Source organism: Poeciliopsis prolifica, unplaced genomic scaffold, assembly GCF_027474105.1.
Source record: "Poeciliopsis prolifica strain line A6 unplaced genomic scaffold, Auburn_PproV2 SCAFFOLD070, whole genome shotgun sequence".
Classification (NCBI taxonomy): Eukaryota; Metazoa; Chordata; class Actinopteri; order Cyprinodontiformes; family Poeciliidae; genus Poeciliopsis; species Poeciliopsis prolifica.
The window spans coordinates 566629-585127 of NW_026562445.1; the positions used below are offsets into that span (position 1 = coordinate 566629).

Consider the following 18499-nt stretch of genomic DNA (forward strand, 5'->3'; position numbering starts at 1 on the left):
CTGTTTGAGCTCTGCGGGGGTTCCGCTCATTCTGGGTCGTAAAACCTGAAGACAGAACATCCAGAACCCAGAAATAAACTGGCTGGGCTTTAACTGCCATCACACCTGCAGCGCCAACCAAACCGGGTCGAGATGCTTTGACAAGATCCACAACATGACTTCTGCTTCATTTAAGACTATCAGAGGAAAGAGGAGTATGAATGCACTCCACACTTTTCAGATCTAAGCTGTGACCTATGACCTGTCTCTGCTCTCAGCTCCAGCTCATGTGTTCATGTGTTCATTCAGGGTTAAGTTTAGACTGAAGAGTCAGAGGTCAGCACCTGAAGCAGCAGTGCGGCCCGGAGTGGGCGGAGCTTAAAGGTAAAGATCTTCTGGTTCCTCAGAGTAATGAGGTTCTGCAGGTCACGTGACCCGACCCAGTCTGCTAATAAACCAATGAATAAACCAAACGTTTGGACCTGCGAACATCCACTGTTAACACAACGGTACCAAATGCAATTCTAAAGGTAAACCCAGTCCAAATCAGGCAAAGCATCAGACTCCTGTTGCTTTAACTAGGCCAGTCTGGGACCATCTGAATGAAAAGAACAGTGGATCGTTTCTCTTCTCCTTCCCATCTTCATCCTGAGCCACTGAGAACTCATCAAAGCTTCAAGAGGCCGTGCGGCTTCAAACCACTTCCTGTCAGCGCCCGGCCACTTCCTGTCAGTGCCCAGGCGCTTCCTGCAGACGCCGCTCAGGGCACCAAAACCCAGCAGGCTCTGAATCACTACTACTTCATGCAGGATGTTTACAGTCCAAACAACATTATTAGTGATGACATCATGGGGATCAGAGAATCTGATTGGCTGATAAATGTATCCCTTCATCGTCTCGTCTGATGAGGTTTCCTGAACTGATAGAGGAACAGAGGAGGGCCGGGCGCTCTTCATCATCATCATCTGTTCTTGTCCCACATTGGCTCCTCCCTCAGTCTGACCTTCAGCTGACCTTTGATTTGTCACATCAGACCAGAACCCACCGGGTCCGACCAGTCCGATCCAGCTCATCAATGCAGAACCTTTCAGAATTTATTCAGCAACTAATTATGAAAAAACACTACATTTAGTCAAATATCATCAAATATATAAATATATTCATCGATGGGTTATTAACCAAAGGCTCTATATCTATGTTGCTACATCTGTATCTATAGATCTACATCGTTCCTCTTTAATAACTCCAGTTTTGGCTGCAGAAAGTTTTGGCGCCCTCTGATTGGTCTGTTCTAATTCTCTGCTTGCTGATTGGACAAGAGGTGACTTAATGATCCGAATCCCAGCAGAACTTTCTGCTTTAAATGTTCACTGATAGATAATTCACAGCTGTTGGTTCTGTCTTCACTGACCTGGGTTGTGGTTCTGGTTCTGTGAGGCCTTGTGTCAGAGGGTTCTGGGTGTGGGTGGACCCGGTCCGGTTCCTCTGTCAGGGCGTGGAGCTCGGCGCTGAAAGCTCCTCTTCCTTGTTTTGATTGTGAGCAGAGAAAGTTCAACTCTGCCTGGATCTGAAGCACGTCTGCAGGAAACGCCCAGACACAAGGTGGCACCGCAGCGCAGAGCTCAGCAGAACCACCGGTTCTGACCGGGTCTCACTGGTCAGAACAGCAAACTAATCCCAGATCGTGATCTGCAGCCAACAATCTGGGGCCAACTATCTCTGCAAAATGCTCGAAATGAATGATTTGGTCCAATGAGGAAAGAAACAGGAGTTAACGAGCTTCACGACCTTCATGACCTTCATGACCTTAATGACCCTAATGAGCTTCACGACCCTAATGACCTTCATGACCTTAAAGACCTTTATGACCTTAACAACCTTCATGACTTTAACAGCCCTAACGAGCTTCACGACCTTAACAACCTTCATGACCAGTATGACCTTAACGACCTTCATCACCTTAAAGACCTTTGTGACCTTAACAATCTTCATGACCTTAACGACCCTAACGAGCTTCATGACCTTAACGATACTAACGAGCTTCATGACCCTAACGAGCTTCATGACCTTAATGATACTAACGAGCGGCTCTTCAGGTTCTGTTGACACCAATGGGTTTGAAGCACCATCTTCTCTCTGATTGCTCAGCAGAATCAACTTGGCAGAAAACCCTCCACTGGACTGGACCCGGCGATTAAACGGAACCAGAACCAGCCCAGACCAACAAGATCTTCCTCCTTCCGGATGTGGAGACGCTCCTCTTCCTCCTCTCCTTGGAGAACAGAGCCTCCTCTGTTGAGGCTCTGCTGCCTCATTGGCGGCTGCTGACAGCCGTTTTCATCAGAATCGGATTTGTGGGGCCAGTTATCACCGGGTCATGCTGGCTGGTTCTGGGAGCGGCCTGGCTTCAAACGGACCGGTTCCATAGAACACTGCTGTGACTGATGGCAGCCTTTATGAAACTCAACCAACATCAGATCGCCATGCTGTCAGGGAGCGCTCGGCTGCAGTACCGCACTGCGGCCACCAGGGGCCACTGCCTCCCCTCGAGGCTTCTGTTTAACATTGAACATTAAAGGTGATGCGTTTCTGTGAAAACCGGAAAAATGTTGGTTCAGATTCTCCAGGGAATGTTTAGGTTCTGCCTCTAGGGGGCGCTGGGTAGTTTGAGCAATTTGATGCAACTGAAGCAGCGCCCTCTGCTGGCAACACTTAACATCTTGTAAATTACTTTCAGATAGGTTTTTGTCTCTTCAGAAAATTATGAATCTATTCACACAATGTCCATTAACGTTGAGGCTATGGTGCCTCATCGCTGCCAAAACTCGTGACATAGCCGAGTCGGAGAGCAAGTGTGAAGTTGGCTAATCAGTTAGCGAGCTAAAGCTTGCAAACTACACATTCATCTTGAAGCTAAATATTTATTTAGCAAACCAAATATTTTGCTTCTAACTGAATATTTTGATTGGAGCTAAATATATATATATTGCTCCAAAATATCTGGAGCTAAACTTTCTAACTAAATATTTAGTTCGCAAGTTAAGGCTTGTTACGTCACAAACGATTCCCCACTGATCTGCGACTGACTTGAAGTTCCCATAAAACGTCTGATCCTCACTGTCAGCAACGGAATAGTCCAATCATCTGCTCTGACTGAAGCAGGTTGGACTAACGGGAGACACAGCAGCTGTTACTTTCAGGGTTTTGCAGCTCTCGGGTCAACATGTTGCTGGTTCCGTCTGGATCCGATTCTGTTCATACTGAAACACTCCTGATCCAAATCAGTCCACCAAACCACAGAACCGGACCGGACCATCAGTCTGACCGAGCCTGATGCAGAAACTCCATTTCACCTGATTCTGTTGGTTAAAAACTCCTGTTGATATTGTAATTATGCTCAGTAAAACATTTTTATATTAATATACATTTGATGTTCCATTTTGAAAAAGCTTTGATAAGCATTTTTACTTGAGTGAAACATGTTGATGTAGTTTTAATCTTTAATTTTTGGTTTTCTGTGCGGCTGAGGCTGTTTGCTGCTCCACTATCATGCCTTACAGACCAGCGCCTCCGTGTGGACGGATGAAGGAACTGCCGCAGCCTGATTTCCACCGGGGTCAGAGGTCACCTTTTGACGCTTGTCAGTTATTTGCTAAAACAGAAGCAGCAGAAACAGGTAGTCATAAATATTCACCATAACAGAACTGATTATCATCAATAATATAGAACATTTCTACACCCTCAATAATAAATGATAAAAAATTATTGGTGATGGAGAGAAAAGATTAAATACATTTTAAAACGTAATAATTGAATTTTTGAGCCATAATGACTGTAGTTATTTATTAACTCTTTACTGAGTCATAATTTGACAGTATCCATGGAAACAATGATTGGAAAAACCCAATAAATGAAACTTTACAGATTCATCAGATCAGCTGCTGCGGCTTAGAAATATTAGATAAAATAAGCAGTTTATTTACTGCACTGTAAAACATTTGAAGAAGCTAAAAGTTGATTTATGGCAGATTTGATCCTTTATTTCTGGTTTGTTTGGACCCAAACAGGACAGTTCCGACCAGAACCGGAAAACCGCTTCATGTGAAGAACGATGGTTTCAGATTTGATCTTTATGGGGCAGTTAATGATTAATATTCTGAATTATTAGATGAATTAATCAGAATGAATCTATTGAAATAAGCTAACTTAGAAAAAGGACGTTTGCTGAAATAGCAGAAATGAAAAGAAATGTGTAAAAAAGATCAACTCATTTAAATCTACCAGAAGTTTTCAGCAGATGCAGACTGGAGTAAATCTTTTACAGGCCATTTCAAGTTTCTGATGAATTTAAGTGCAGAATATTAATTCAGTGAAAAAAATCAGCAGAACGAACATCATTTACGTGATTAATAGTCAGAATAATTGATTATTAAAATAAGCAATAGCAGATTTGGACCACAATATTGATCATGATATTTGGTGGAATTATTGTGATAAAAGTGACGATATTTATTTTATTTTAGGTGACTGTGTTTCAGTCTTAACGTCAAACTGCTCTTGATAAAAACTATTAATAATCTTTAGAAACCACGACTAAAATACATTTAATCATATTTTCTAATTTATCGAATAAATTAGGCTTGTTTTGGAGAAATGAAGAAAATAAACCAGGATATTTTTAACCAAGTGGAAGTTATCGTAATAAATCAAAACTCTTCTGAAATCGATCACACTGAATGTAATAAATGTCCTGGATGCATTAATGTTGAGGATTTGATCCGCCGGATCCCTCCGGATTCCTCCGCTGCAATAAAAACAGAGGCGTGTTTTCGTCCAGATTCTTTTATTCTCTGTATTTCTGCGTCTCCTCAGTAGAAGGTGTTTGGTCTCTTGGTGGTGAAACGCGGCTTGTGCTGCCGGCGCAGAACCCGGTGGGGCAGCGGGAACCGGATCTTAGAGTCCTGGAACCAGAACCGTTTGGTTAGAGCACACCAAGAACCAGAAGGCCTCAGTAGCCGGTTTCAGAACCGCCCAGGTCGGGTCGGTTTGGGTCGGGTCACTCACGTGGAACTGCTTGATGGCGGGCCGGCGGCACTTGTTGGCAGCGATGACCTGGACCTTCATGATCTGGATGGAGTGAGCGCGCGCACGGTGGCGGGCTCCCATGTCCCGGTCTGCAAACAAGAGGAAACGGGTCAGAACCGCCGGGTCCAGTCGGGTCAGAATCATGTCAATCATAGGAGCCTTCTGATTTAATATTTATAAGCTCCCACTGGCTCAGGTTATAACAGGAAATAAAATCAGCTACAACAGATGATAGCAACTCTACATTATGTCATCAGGTGACCTTTGACCCATCCAAAAACTGAACAGATGAGGAACGATCTGGAGTTACAGATCTAGAGTTATAGATCAGGTCTTCCATCTGGAAACTAGAAATCAGGCTGACCTCTGACCTCACACTTGGGTTCCACAGTGGGCCTTCATGCAGCTGCAGAACATTTCCAGAACCAGATCAGAGAAACTTTGATTCCCGCAGGTCCAGAACCAGCAGCTGGTCCAGAACCTGCAGCTGGTCCAGAACCTGCAGCTGGTCCAGAACCTGCAGCTGGTCCAGAACCTGCTGCTGGAGTTGTGACTAGAACCAGGAAGGTAGAGACACTGCCCGGTTCTACCTCCACAACCAGTAGTTTATAAATCACTGAACAGATTATAGATCTGCTGCTGGATCAACCTGGTGGTTCTGGTTCTGCTCTGCATCAGAATCAGAACCAACATAGAGGAGCAGCATTCAGCTTCTATGACCATAGATCTAGAACAAATTTCCAGAAAACTGAAAAACAGTCAAAGAACTGAGTTCCTTTCAATCAATCTGGTCTCAGTGTGTCTCAGTGTGTGTGTGTCTCAGTGTGTGTGTGTGTGTGTGTCTCAGTGTGTGTGTGTCTCAGTGTGTGTGTGTGTGTCTCAGTGTGTCTCAGTGTGTGTCTCAGTGTGTGTGTGTGTGTCTCAGTGTGTGTGTGTGGTCTCAGTGTGTCTCAGTGTGACTCAGTGTGTGTCTCAGTGTGTGTGTGTGTGTCTCAGTGTGTGTGTGTCTAAGTGTGTCTCAGTGTGTGTGTGTGTCTCAGTGTGTCTCAGTGTGTGTGTGTCTCAGTGTGTGTGTCTGTGTGTCTCAGTGTGTGTGTGTCTCAGTGTGTGTGTGTCTCAGTGTGTGTGTGTGTCTCAGTGTGTGTGTGTGTCTCAGTGTGTGTGTGTGTCTCAGTGTGTGTGTGTGTCTCAGTGTGTGTGTGTGTGTCTCAGTGTGTGTGTGTGTCTCAGTGTGTGTGTGTGTCTCAGTGTGTGTGTGTGTCTCAGTGTGTGTGTGTGTGTCTCAGTGTGTGTGTGTGTGTCTCAGTGTGTGTGTGTCTCAGTGTGTGTGTGTGTCTCAGTGTGTGTGTGTGTGTCTCAGTGTGTGTGTGTGTCTCAGTGTGTGTGTGTCTCAGTGTGTGTGTGTGTGTCTCAGTGTGTGTGTGTGTCTCAGTGTGTGTGTGTGTGTCTCAGTGTGTGTGTGTGTCTCAGTGTGTGTGTGTCTCAGTGTGTGTGTGTGTCTCAGTGTGTGTGTCTCAGTCTCAGTGTGTGTGTCTCAGTGTGTGTGTGTCTCAGTGTGTGTGTGTGTCTCAGTGTGTCTCAGTGTGTGTGTGTCTCAGTGTGTGTGTGTCTCAGTGTGTGTGTCTCACAGCACTGGGTGACGGCTCCAGACGTGCTCAGGTCTCGGTACTCTCTGTACATGTTGTGCGTTCCGCTGCGGGAGTCGTAGCGCAGCCAGATCCCAAAGTTCTTCACCTTCAGAGGAGTCTTCTCATGAACCTGTACATACGGGTCAGAACCATCAGAACCAGAGCTGCTGCTTTCAGAACCAAGCCAGTGAGCCCACAGGCCTAAACCAGACCGGGTCCTGTTTATCTGTGCTACCCATCAACCCGTCCTACCTGGTGGTGATGTCACATTCTGCTGACTCAGCAGATTTCTTATAAATACGTTCTTCTTGTGAAAGTTTTGTTTCATGAGTTTTATTACGATAAGCTTTATTTATTTTATATCAGGCTTCATTATCTGCTGTATTACTTCATGTTTTACTTTACATGACAGGCAGATTATAAATATATTCATAAATGGCTTCAGTTTTCCGACTGCAGAGTCGATACTGTCAACTTCTAGATACATTGTTTTTGTCCCTATATTTTAACATTTTTTAGTTTAATTACACTTTTTTTATGATTAAAATTTTCTAAATAGATGTGGGATTGAAGCTGCAACAGCCTGTAATATTAGTGCATATTAATCATATCCCATCATTGCAGTGACACGTTGTGGCTGCTGCTGATAACAGACATATAAAGTATTAATGCACATAAAGTGATCTGCTGTCTGGGTTTGATTTGATTCCAATAAAACCTGTTTTCCTGTCTGATATTGTTTCATTCTTACAAAAGCCTCTATTTAAATATTAACAGGAAGATATTCCAGTAAGCATAAACTGCTAAGCTTCCACTTCAGTCACTCAATAACGTTATCAATATATTGATCATTAACAAGCCGCTGTAGCTTGTTTGTAAACATGATGGGAGCAGTTTCAGACGGGTAGCACCGACTGATAGACCTCGCTATCTATCCGTGCTGCGGTAGGAAAATCTGACGGGGTAGCTCAGATAGTCAGAACATTGGGTCTGAGCTGTGGCTCCCCCTGCAGGAAGCAGCTGAAACATTTCAGACTGGTCCAGTTTCCGGGCCTGGAACCAGAACAGAACCAGACCGAAGCTTCACCTGACCTTGGTCAAATGTAATTGAACTTTGTCTAATAAAACATCTTACCGTCTCAGTTTTCAGGTTTTGACATTCAGGAAATTGTTTTGTTTATCCAGAAATGGAAACTATAAAATAATTCATGGATTATTTCATCCAGATGTTGAGGTTGAAGCGCCGCAGCTGAAAATCTGGTTCAAACTTTACAGCTTTCTAAATAAAGTCAATACAAATGAACTCCAGTCAGTTTCAACTCATCATGATATGAAATAAATATCTGGTCCAACAGTACTCAACATTAAGGCTTTTAATTAGGACTGTCAACACAATTTGCTGGATGATGAATTTCCGCAGTGATTAATTATAATATTGTTGCTTTGAGACCATTTTCAAATAATATATTGATAATGACATAATACCAGTTTGTCCCTCAAAGACCAATTCTGATATAAAAAACTGGAAAATATTTTAAGTTTCCAAAATACAGAAAAAACCCCAAAAACAATAGAAACGATTATGTCTGTAAACAATTTTCCCTCAAAATGTATTAATCAGAATAAAAATGATTGAGTTCATTTAATTTATTGTGTAATCAATTGACTTACTAGTTATTATGACACTTAATAAAAAGTTGAATTTCACTTAATTACCAAACTCTGCAGTTTATGAATAAAGAACTTTTAATTATTTAAGAGAAATAATTTTTTTTTACAAACCTTGAAAACCTGATTTAAATTCAAACAGAACCATCAGAACCAGTCAAATCAGACCGGAACCGGTCCAATCTAGACCGGTTCCGGTCCAGATTGGACCCCCCTCCCCGGTCCCGGTCGGCCCACTCACCAGGCCACAGTAGACGATCTCTCCAGACGCCTTCTTCATCTTCCTCAGCTGGGACACAAAGTACCAGAAGCGGGACTTGGCCACCACGTGGTTCGGGGCAAAGATCCTCATGCGGTACAGCGGCGGGGCCGGGTTCTTGGCCGAGGGCAGCAGGCGCCCGATGACCTTATACTCCCGAAGCTGCGGGCAGAACCAGACGGGATCAGAAACAGAACCTCACACACAGGACCGGTCGGGTCAAAGTGTTGGACCAAGAATTCACTTTCAAAGACATCAGAGTCAGAGAAAGGCGACAAGGTTCTGGTTCTGTTTGCACGCCTGACAAAGTCCCGCCATGGAGGACGGCGGGACCTTTGGGTTAGGCTGCAGGACCAAATCCGACGTTTGGGTCAGAACCTGACAGACCGGGACAAACAGAACATCTCACTGATTCTTTGACTTTAAAAGGTTTAAACTGGAGATTTCTGAGACTGAAGCCAAAATCTGAGTCATTTTTTAACACAACAAATTCACCTGACGGACATTTACTGTTTACCAACAAATAAACCAGAAATTCACTGACTAGATTCTCACTCTTGAGTCCAGCATCTTCTCCTCTGGTTAGCACCTCAACACCTGAACTTTGACCCCTAGAGGCCTCCTCAGAATTGCTGGAACATTGACTGCTACTGGATATCTTGGATGATAGGAGTAAGACATTTAATTTTCCTTTAGGACAAATAAAGTATTTTGGAAGTGAATTTTTAATTTGAACTGCAATTGAAAAGAAACTAGGAAGTTATCTTTTTTAAATATAGCCAGAGTGCCTCTGAAGCCAACATTAAAGGTAAAATGTGTTTTCCTTTAGCTGTCCTAACTTTTGGGCTCAACAGAATGACTATAATTAGAAACTTAAGTTGAACCTTTCATGGAAATATAGGCTGGTGATAAATACATCAACCCACAGAGGATCTGAGTTATTTTACTGTTCTACACTCGCCATCAAGCCTATTGTTGGTCATTTGAGCCGAACCGGTGCACTAATCTGCACTGAAATTAACTATAATCCAGGAGCTGAAACCCGCGATGCACATCTCTTTAAACCATCATGGAGGGTTTCTACTTTAGTTACACGTCTGAAAAATTCTAGCTTCGGTTGTGGACCAGGCCCAAGACCTGATCCACACATTACTAGTCAAACAAATCCAAATTGTGTGTTCATTTTAAACTTTAAGCCAGAAAACGTCTCAGTTTAACTCTTAGCTGCTCTCCGTCCACATGGTGCCGCGGCGGCCATGTTGGAGCGGCAGCGGCGTGAAAAAAACATTAATATTCCCCTTCTAAAGTTGATATTTGGCACAAATTCGCACACGAACCGAACTAACGTTACATCACACTGCTGTCTGAGCGATTCTTAACCGTGTAAAATGCGCTAAAACAGCTGAAATGCAGGACATTCTTACTGTTCCGGACGCCTTCATGGTGTCTGTCGCTCAGCGCCACAATGAAAGAGGAGGCAGCAAGGCGGATACTGCGCATGTCAAGAGGAAGGAGGAACTGAATCTACCCAGATACAGTGTACGTCTCACACTGTGATAGGCTGAACTAATAATTACACGTTTACAAGTGTACATGTAATTGTCATTGGCTGAACCACGGACACGTGAATAGTTCGCCCGTCTTCGCTAAAAAAATAGGAGTTATAATAATACCAGTAATAAATATCAAATTACACAAATATATCATTCTATATGTATGACTAATATTTTTAGAATTCCGTTGGAATAATAATGATAAAATTATTCTGGTTCTGTACGGTAACCATCATCTAGGTTACCATCGAAACCCAAAAATTAACATTTTCAGTTAACGTTTTTTTTAAATTTATTTTTTGTAGTTTAACTTTTTTGCTTTATTCATTTTAGCTCAGGCCACAGTTTTGTTTTAACTTTGTCTAGTCAAAGTAAGCACAAACAAATGTGGCAATTACAATATTGTCACTCTGCAGAAGGTACAGCAGAGGCAGACTTAGAAATGGGAACATAACAGCAAAATTGATACAAAAAATAAACTACAACAATGGGATTAATATTTTAGGATTAATATGCATTAGTGGACAATTCCATTAATATTTTAGTCAGGTATTCAAATGTTTCAATACACGTTAAAGAGTTCAAATATAGCTGGAATTCAGGTAAAAAAAAAACTAATAAAAAAAACTGGGGACGATTTTATGATCTTAGTACTCTGTTTATGAATAAATAATTTTGCCAGGCAAAATTACAAAAGAGTTCTGCTTTCGGGTATTTTCAGTTAAAGTTTCGTGAATGTATTTGTATGTCTTTGGCTCAGTGCGCCGCCCAGTGGGCACAATGAATATTACCCCCTCCCTGGCCTCCTGACCCGGATATAAACCCGTGGCGGACATGCTGGCTGCGCCGTGTGATTCCTGACGACATGCGGACGGTTTCTGGAGGGTCCCGGTGATTGTGTGGTAGACAGAGAGCCGCGGAGGAGTCAGAGTTCAGTACGGTGAGCAGATCGGTTCCTCCGGGGAGGGAATGAAGGGCCGGTCGGCCGGCGGAGTGATCGCTTAGCGGGATGTTATTGACCGACTGCAGCGAACGGAACCGGGCCGAGACGCACAGAACTAAATAACATTCAGAAACTCCCATCTCTGTCGGTTGGTACTGGTTCTGTCTGAACTGGTTTAAGCCCATCTGACCGCCCTGGTTCCCCAGCAGCAGGTAAACCTGCTGTACAGCCTCAGTCAGCTCGCTGTGTTTGGGCAAAAGTTTTAGCTTTGAGCGGTGATTCTGCGGCCCGAGAGGCTGTGGGGTGTTGATCCAGAGAGGGGACCTTGATCCAGCTGTCCGGCTCTGTCAGAACATGGAGGCCGGTGTTTTCCTGACGCTAAGCCTGGTAAATGCGGGGCTGCAGGTGTTGGCACCGTGTTGCATCATGTTGCTCTTAAAGCGATCCGTCTGTGCTGTCCGTGATCCAGAAACACGAACCGAACTTCGGCTGTCACTAACTTCTGATCATATCCAAAGTACCAACTACCGCGAACCGCCCAGAACCGGCGGGTAGAATCAGTGCAACAGTCCGGCTAGAGAGCACAGAGTCCGGGATAAACAAAGAACCGGAGGCCGCTGACCCACCGGACACTCATTACTAACCACAAACTGTCACTAACTACCAACAGAGACTGTTAACTGTCACTAACTACCAACAGAGACTGTTAACTGTCACTAACTACCAACAGATGTCGTTAACTGTGAGCTAACCTCTTAGTAACATGTGCATGGGTTAAATGGTCTAACAACTAGTTTACCTTTAGTGTTTTTCACTACATTTCCAAGATGTTTAATGACCAGCCACTAACTATTCACTAACTTATCTACAAAAAATGTTAAATAACATAAGTAATGTGTAATAGCATGTCACTAACTACCCATCATGTAGCCTACATACAGCTTTAACTAGTGTTGGTAACCAATACCAGGTTATTTCCCCGCCGTTCGGTAACCATTGTAACCGGTTACTGTCATGTGACAGCTGACCTGAGCTGTCTGCAGTTCAATCAGGAAGTTGGACTTCAAGTTCTGGTTCTGATGAGTCTGGTCCAGCAGTCACCAGAACTTAAAGCCCATAGTTTATGCAAACGGTACCAGAAATGGGCCCGGAACCCAGAAGTTGTGCTGAGTGCTTGTGGACGTGGTTAACTCCTGGTTAACTCTCCTGCAGATGTTCCACAGCTGTTCCACTGCAGCACCGAGGAACCGAGCCCACTGTGAGGAAAGTTAACCCCTGCATGGCCTGCCAGTCTGTCTATGCAGTCATGGACGAGCAGGCACTGCTGGGGCTCAACCCCAACGCTGATGCCCCCTACAGGCAGAGGGTGAGGCTGCTCAATGGGCCGTTTTCTGTCCGCACAGACAGGGGGCGCTGTTCACCTGCAGGGTAAAGCTTGCTATGTGTCTCTGCAGGCTTTGGCTTACTTTGAGCAGCTGAAGGAGTCTCAGGATGCCTGGGAGGTCTGCGCTGACGCGCTGGCTAAAGGTATCTACAGGTGAGAGCCTCCAGAGAGCGCAGCACAAGATTCAGTACTTCAGCTAAATCTCTATTGCCAGGTCCTTGCTTTAAAAAAAAAACAAAGCAAGGTGCACTGAAAAATTTATGATAGTAGACATCCTAAAAATTGGCCCCCGTGCTCATCAAGGAAAAATTTACTGACACACATACACCTGTTCATGGTTTTTCTCTGCAGCGACGACCACGTCAAGTTCTTCTGCTTCCAAGTCCTGGAGCATCAGATCAAGTTCAGGTGAGGAGCAGCAGGTGTTCCTGGTGGGCTGTGGGCGCTGCTGGTCTTCTGACTCATGTTGTCGTTGTTGTTGCAGACATGCAGGTCTGAGCGCAGCTCAGCAGCAGCTCATCAGAGAGACGCTGATGAAGTGGCTGCAGACCCAGGTACCGTCACCTTCACCGAGGCTCCGTCAGAACCAGAGACATTCCTCCTGATCATGTTCTCCTCGCTCTGCAGCTGATGAATGCTCAGCCGGAGAAGGCTTTCATCAGGAACAAGGCGGCCCAGGTGTTCGCCCTCACCTTCGTCATGGAGTACCTCACTCTGTGGCCCAAGTTCTTCTTTGATATCCTGAACCTGGTGGGTCTGAACCCGCACGGTGTCGACATCTACCTGCGGACGCTGATGGCCATCGACGCTGAGGTCGTGGACCGAGACATCGTGCACACGCCTGAGGTGAGCATGCACGGACGGCTAGGAGGCTGTGGTTCTGGTCCACACTCTGACCCGGCACCGTGTTCTGCAGGAAACCCGCAGGAATACGTTGATCAAAGACTCCATGAGGGAGCAGTGCATTCCCAGTCTAGTGGAATCCTGGTTCCAGATCCTGACGGCGTACCAGCAGACCCACCCGGAGCTCACCTGTCAGTGTCTGGAGGTGGTGGGCGCCTACGTGTCCTGGATCGACCTCAACCTCATCGCCAATGACCGGTCAGCAAACGCACCACTCAGCTGACCCGCTTGAAGAGATTCTGGTTGGTTCTGTGGGTCATCAGTTCGTCTTGTTCTAGGTTTGTGAACCTGCTGCTCAGTCAGATGTCCATGGAGGACCTGAGAGAAGAGGCCTGCGACTGCCTGTTTGAAATCGTCAACAAGGGCATGGACCCGGTGGACAAAACCAAGCTGGTGGAATCGCTGTGCCAAGTTCTGCAGACAGCCGGGTTCTTCAACATCGAGCAGGTAAGAATCATCCTCACAGCACCAACACGGAACCTCCTGGTTTAGGACTGAAATCTTCTGGTTGAAGACAGGAATCTCCTGACATTGAGGCCCCAGGACCCGAACCTTATGGTTTAAGACCAGACTCTTCTGGTTCAGGTCCAATGATTTCCTCTGATCCCTCAGGAGGAAGATGTGGACTTCCTGGCCAAGTTTTCCCGGCTGGTGAACGGGATGGGCCAGAGTTTGGTCCTGAGCTGGTCCAAGTTGGTAAAGTCTGGGAACGTGAAGGAGGCGACGGAGACGCTTCATGCGGTGGAGGCCAAGGTGCCGCTGCTGCTGCAGTTGCTGGTGCATGAAGACGACGACATCTCGACCAACATGGTGGGCTTCTGCTACGACTACCTGCACGTGCTCAAACAGGTGAGTCCCCCAGAGGAGGTGGGTCCGGATCCTTCTGAAGCAGGTACTGATTCCATTCGCTCTCTGCAGCTTCCTCAGTTGACGGAGCAGCAGAAGGCGAACATTGAGGTGAGTCACAATGGTTGAAGCTGAAGATGTTGGGGCTTTCAGCTGCTGGTTGGTGATAAAGCTCTGAGTGTCTGCAGGCCGTCATGCTGACTGTGATGAAAAAGCTGACCTACGACGATGAGTACAACTTTGAGAACGAGGTGGGTGGTGTTCCTGGGTGGAGTTGGAGGATGATGATGGAGTTGGAGGATGATGATGGAGTTGGAGGATGATGATGGAGTTGGGGATGATGATGGAGTTGGAGGATGATGATGGAGTTGGAGGATGATGATGGAGTTGGAGGATGATGATAGAGTTGGGGATGATGATGGAGTTGGAGGATGATGATGGAGTTGGGGATGATGATAATGGAGTTGGGGATGATGATGATGGAGTTGGGGATGATGATGATGGAGTTGGGGATGATGATGATGTGTTCCAGGGTGAAGATGAGGCCATGTTCGTAGAGTACAGGAAGCAGCTGAAAATGCTGCTGGACCGCCTGGCTCAGGTTTCGCCGGAGCTGCTGCTGGAAGCCGTGCGCCGGGTCTTCACCAGCACCATGCAGTGAGTCCAGGCGATGATGACGATGGCTCTGGTGTTGGTCCAGGTTCTGACCCAGTTCTGTGTTCCGTCAGGAGGTGGCAGACGGCGCCGTTCATGGAGGTGGAGGTGGCCATCCGGCTGCTCTACATGCTGGGCGAGGCGTTGCCGGCGTCTCACGGCGCTCACTTCTCCGGTGACTCGGCGAAGACGAGCGCGCTGCAGGACATGATGAGGACGGTGAGTCACATGACCCGACATCTGGAATGGATCAGAACCAGAATCTCCTGCCTTTGACTCTTCAGAACCACTTGCTGTCCCTCACTGCTTCCTGTCTCTCCTCAGCTGGTTTCCTGCGGCGTCAGCGGCTACCAGCACTCCTCCGTGTCTCTGGAGTTTTTTGAAACGGTTGTCAGATATGATAAATTCTTTATCGTAGAACCGCAGCACATTCCCAATGTTCTGGTGAGTCCGGCTCCCAGAGTACGGTTCTGATGATCCGAATTGCATTTTGATGTGGAAGTGTGTCTCCAGATGGCGTTCCTGGACCAGAGAGGACTGAGACACAGTAGCCCCAAGGTCCGGAGCAGAGTGGCCTACCTGTTCTCCAGGTTCATCAAGACTCTGCAGTGAGTTCTCGGTCCGAAACGGGTCGTAACCGGGCCCGTCTCTCGGTCAGAACTGGGCCTTCACTCCCCGCTCTGACCACATGGCTGTTTCTGTCCAGTAAACACATGACGGCGTTCATTGAGGACATCCTGAACCGGATCCAGGACCTGCTGGAGCTGGCTCCTCCTGTAAGCAGATGTTCTCCTCTGACTCCTCTTAACCTTTCACCCTGACTGCTTTGACTCCTTCCTCAACTCTTGACTCCTCTTGCAGGAGAACGGCTTCCTGGCGCTGCTGACCAGTGACGACCAGCTCTTCATGTTCGAGGCAGCCGGCGTTCTCATCGTGAGCGGCGAGAGTCCGGTGGAGCGGAAGCAGGTTCTGATGAGGAGTCTGCTGGCGCCGCTGATGGACGCCTTCCGCCTGCTCCTCGCCAAGCTGCTGCAGGAGAGCGTGGAGGAGCGGCAGGCCGCGCTGGCCGACTGCCTGAGCCACGCCGTGGGATTTGCCAGGTCAGAACCAGCATCGGGCTCCTTCGGTGCCGCCGGGCTCCTTCGGTGCCGCCGGGCTGACTCCTCCTTTGTCTCTGCAGCCGGACCAGCAAGGCGTTCAGCAACAAGCAGACGGTGAAGCAATGCGGCTGCACTGAGGTCTATAGAGACTGCCTGCATAGCTTCCTGCCGGCACTGAGCTGCCCCGTCCAGCGGGGGGCGCTGCGCAGCGCCGTGCGCTCCTTTCTGCATCGCATGATCATCTGCATGGAGGAGGAGGTGCTGCCCTTCATCCCGGCCGCCTCGGAGCACATGCTGAAGGACTGCGAGGCCAAAGACCTGCAGGAGTTCATCCCGCTCATCAGCCAGATCACGGCCAAGTTCAAGGTACGTTCAGAACCAGAGCCAGAACCCTGAGGTTCCCCGCCGGGCCTCACTCACTCCCCTCTCCTTGCAGCGCCAGGTGTCGCCCTTCCTGCAGCAGATCTTCATGCCGCTGGTCCTGGCCATCTTCGAGGTTCTGGGCCGACCCGCGGAGGAGAACGACCAGACGGCGGCGCTGGAGAAGCAGATGCTGCGGCGGAGCTACTTCGCCTTCATCCAGACGGTCGCCGGCAGCGGCATGAACGAGGTGCTGGCCAATCAGGGTGAGCGCCAAGGCCACGAAATCACAATCGGTTCTGTTTGGGCTCAGGAAGCTGGAGGCGATCCGAGCAGCAGAACATTTGGCCCGGCGGTCCAGATGTTGGTCGTGTGACCCGTTTGGTTCTGGTTCCAGGAGCAGAAAACATTGAGCGGGTTCTGTTCACCATCATCCAGGGCGCCGTAGAGTTCCCGGACCCGATCGCTCAGAAGACCTGCTTCATCATCCTGACCCGGCTGGTGGAGCTGTGGGGTGCGTCTCCGCGTCTCCACACCGTGACCTCGGTTCTGGTTCCGGTAAGCCTCTGGGACTAATCTGTGTGTGGTTCTGATCCGATCCGCAGGCGGGAAGGACGGCATGGTGGGCTTCCCTGACTTCATCTACAAACACATTGTCCCAGCCTGCTTCCTGGCACCGCTCAAACTGACCTTTGACCTCTCTGACGCCCAGACCGTTCTGGTGAGTCTGGAACCGAACCTTGTCTGAACCCGGTCACTCGACCCGTTTGATTCTGATGGTTCTGTTGCTCCTCAGACGCTGTCGGAGTGCACGCTCACGCTGAAGATGATCCATCTGAAACGGGTAAAAACGGTTCTGTTCTTCCCGGTTCTGTGAGGTTCTTATTGGGTTCTAAGGTTCTGTTTGCTCCTCAGGAGTCAGAGTTCATCCAGTTCCTGCAGCATGAGTACCTGCCATCCCTGCAGGTGACTCCAGAGATCTCACAGGTAGGTCAGAACCAGAGCCGTAGTTCTGCTCAGATTCTGGTGTTGGTTCTGATCCCCATCTTGGTTCTGATCCAGGAGTTGTGCCAGGTCCTCCAGCAGCCCGATGTCAAAGTCCTGAAGAACTACATCAAGGTAGGAGGCGTCCTGACCCGGTTCTGGTGCCTTTGGGCTTCCTGTGACGGTTCCGTCTGTCTGCAGGTGTTCTTCCAGAGAGCCAAGCTGTGATCCCGCCCGGACTCTGCTGGAGCTGGAGGTCGGAGCGCCGCTCTGACCGGACGACGAGCCGTCCCACAGAATCGGCTCCGAGGTTCTAGACTCGGCTCGGAAGCTGGACAGCGCAGAACCCACTCCTCACCTCTGGATCCTGAAGTGGGAACGGTCCCGCGATCCGCTTGTTTTGAGTTTGCAGTGAAACATTTCAGCCCGTCTCGGCCCGTCAGAACCGACGCCACGGCTGCTCACCCAGGTTCTGGGACGGTTTCTGATCCACCACAGGATCTGAGTGTAAATAAAAAAGTTGTTAAAACTGTAAATAAAGATGCTAGCTTTAGTTTTTTTTAAAAATAATTTGTCACATCTGGGAGCCTTGTACGGAAGCCCATTAATGCCAAGATAAAGATCCAGTTTATAAGTGAAAGAAAAAAAGCTGGTGGTTGAACCTGACCTGATTTATCCTGGAAATGTTTACATGAAAATATTTTCTGTTACTAATTTAGACTTCAGTGAAACTCTAATAATTGGTTGAGCTGCGAGGAGTTTTCATTTCTGATCTGTTTATTTATCATGTTTCTGTTCTGGTCTCATTGTCATTGCTGAATGTGTGACTCAGTAAATTTCCTGCAGATCTTATTTCATCATAAAAGCAGCTTTAAAAATATCATTTTGTTTTTCTTCTGCAATCTTTAAACATTTAAAACATCTGTTTGAGTCTAAAATATTTTAGCAAGAGAACTGATTAAAAAAAAACTTTTTAGATGTTTAAAACATCTATATTTTATCATTATGCCACTGTGACTTTCCAAGCAGTTAAACTCCTCAGCCAATCACCTGGACAGAAGCTGGAAGCTCTGCTGTCTTGTGCCCTCTAGTGGTGGTTTGACAAAATAACATGTTTGGTTTTCTAAAACCCAAAACATGCGTTCCTGATGGC

The 18499-nt window shown here is 47.1% G+C and overlaps 2 protein-coding genes and 1 non-coding gene across 6 annotated transcripts; 1 reads left to right on the forward strand and 2 right to left on the reverse strand.

The window, feature by feature from the left end:
• Positions 1 to 4805: 4805 nt before the first annotated feature.
• Positions 4806 to 10111, reverse strand: rpl18a (ribosomal protein L18a). Its single transcript, XM_055020725.1, has 5 exons — positions 10044 to 10111; positions 8602 to 8781; positions 6693 to 6822; positions 5044 to 5153; positions 4806 to 4940 (listed from the first exon to the last, which is right to left on the reverse strand). Exons 1-5 carry the CDS (start codon positions 10059 to 10061, stop codon positions 4848 to 4850), a joined length of 531 nt encoding a protein of 176 aa, XP_054876700.1. The 5' UTR covers positions 10062 to 10111; the 3' UTR covers positions 4806 to 4847.
• On the reverse strand, positions 8842 to 8971 carry LOC129351964 (small nucleolar RNA SNORA68). The gene has a single exon (XR_008604820.1). It is a non-coding gene; the product is annotated as a small nucleolar RNA SNORA68 (small nucleolar RNA).
• A 797-nt stretch (positions 10112 to 10908) lies between the features above and the next one.
• xpot (exportin, tRNA (nuclear export receptor for tRNAs)) lies at positions 10909 to 18226 on the forward strand. Of its 4 annotated transcripts, XM_055020723.1 has the most exons (25): positions 10909 to 11112; positions 12328 to 12481; positions 12570 to 12652; positions 12851 to 12907; positions 12984 to 13053; positions 13127 to 13345; positions 13416 to 13600; positions 13681 to 13849; positions 14015 to 14251; positions 14321 to 14359; positions 14437 to 14499; positions 14781 to 14905; positions 14977 to 15121; positions 15227 to 15346; positions 15416 to 15510; positions 15609 to 15678; positions 15764 to 16002; positions 16083 to 16368; positions 16439 to 16628; positions 16760 to 16876; positions 16968 to 17083; positions 17159 to 17206; positions 17278 to 17349; positions 17425 to 17481; positions 17548 to 18226. In XM_055020723.1, exons 2-25 carry the CDS (start codon positions 12395 to 12397, stop codon positions 17572 to 17574), a joined length of 2916 nt encoding a protein of 971 aa, XP_054876698.1. In that variant the 5' UTR covers positions 10909 to 11112; positions 12328 to 12394; the 3' UTR covers positions 17575 to 18226. The 4 variants fall into 4 exon arrangements, with proteins under 4 accessions (XP_054876698.1, XP_054876696.1, XP_054876697.1 ...); XM_055020721.1 differs by having other exon boundaries at positions 10909 to 11502; positions 14015 to 14359; XM_055020722.1 differs by having other exon boundaries at positions 10909 to 11327; positions 14015 to 14359.
• Positions 18227 to 18499: the final 273 nt, after the last annotated feature.

Bases quoted from the DNA above. Each gene is read 5' to 3' on its own strand.
- xpot (XM_055020721.1), top strand. From the start codon at position 12,395: ATGGCCTGCCAGTCTGTCTATGCAGTCATGGACGAGCAGGCACTGCTG. The intron at 14,500-14,780 runs GTGGGTGGTGTT...GATGTGTTCCAG, and splicing joins AGTACAACTTTGAGAACGAG to GGTGAAGATGAGGCCATGTT. The intron at 17,482-17,547 runs GTAGGAGGCGTC...GTCTGTCTGCAG, and splicing joins TCCTGAAGAACTACATCAAG to GTGTTCTTCCAGAGAGCCAA.
- rpl18a (XM_055020725.1), bottom strand. The intron at 6,823-8,601 runs GTGAGTGGGCCG...CCGTATGTACAG, and splicing joins AGATCGTCTACTGTGGCCTG to GTTCATGAGAAGACTCCTCT. The intron at 5,154-6,692 runs GTGAGACACACA...TCTTGTTTGCAG, and splicing joins TGGAGCCGTCACCCAGTGCT to ACCGGGACATGGGAGCCCGC.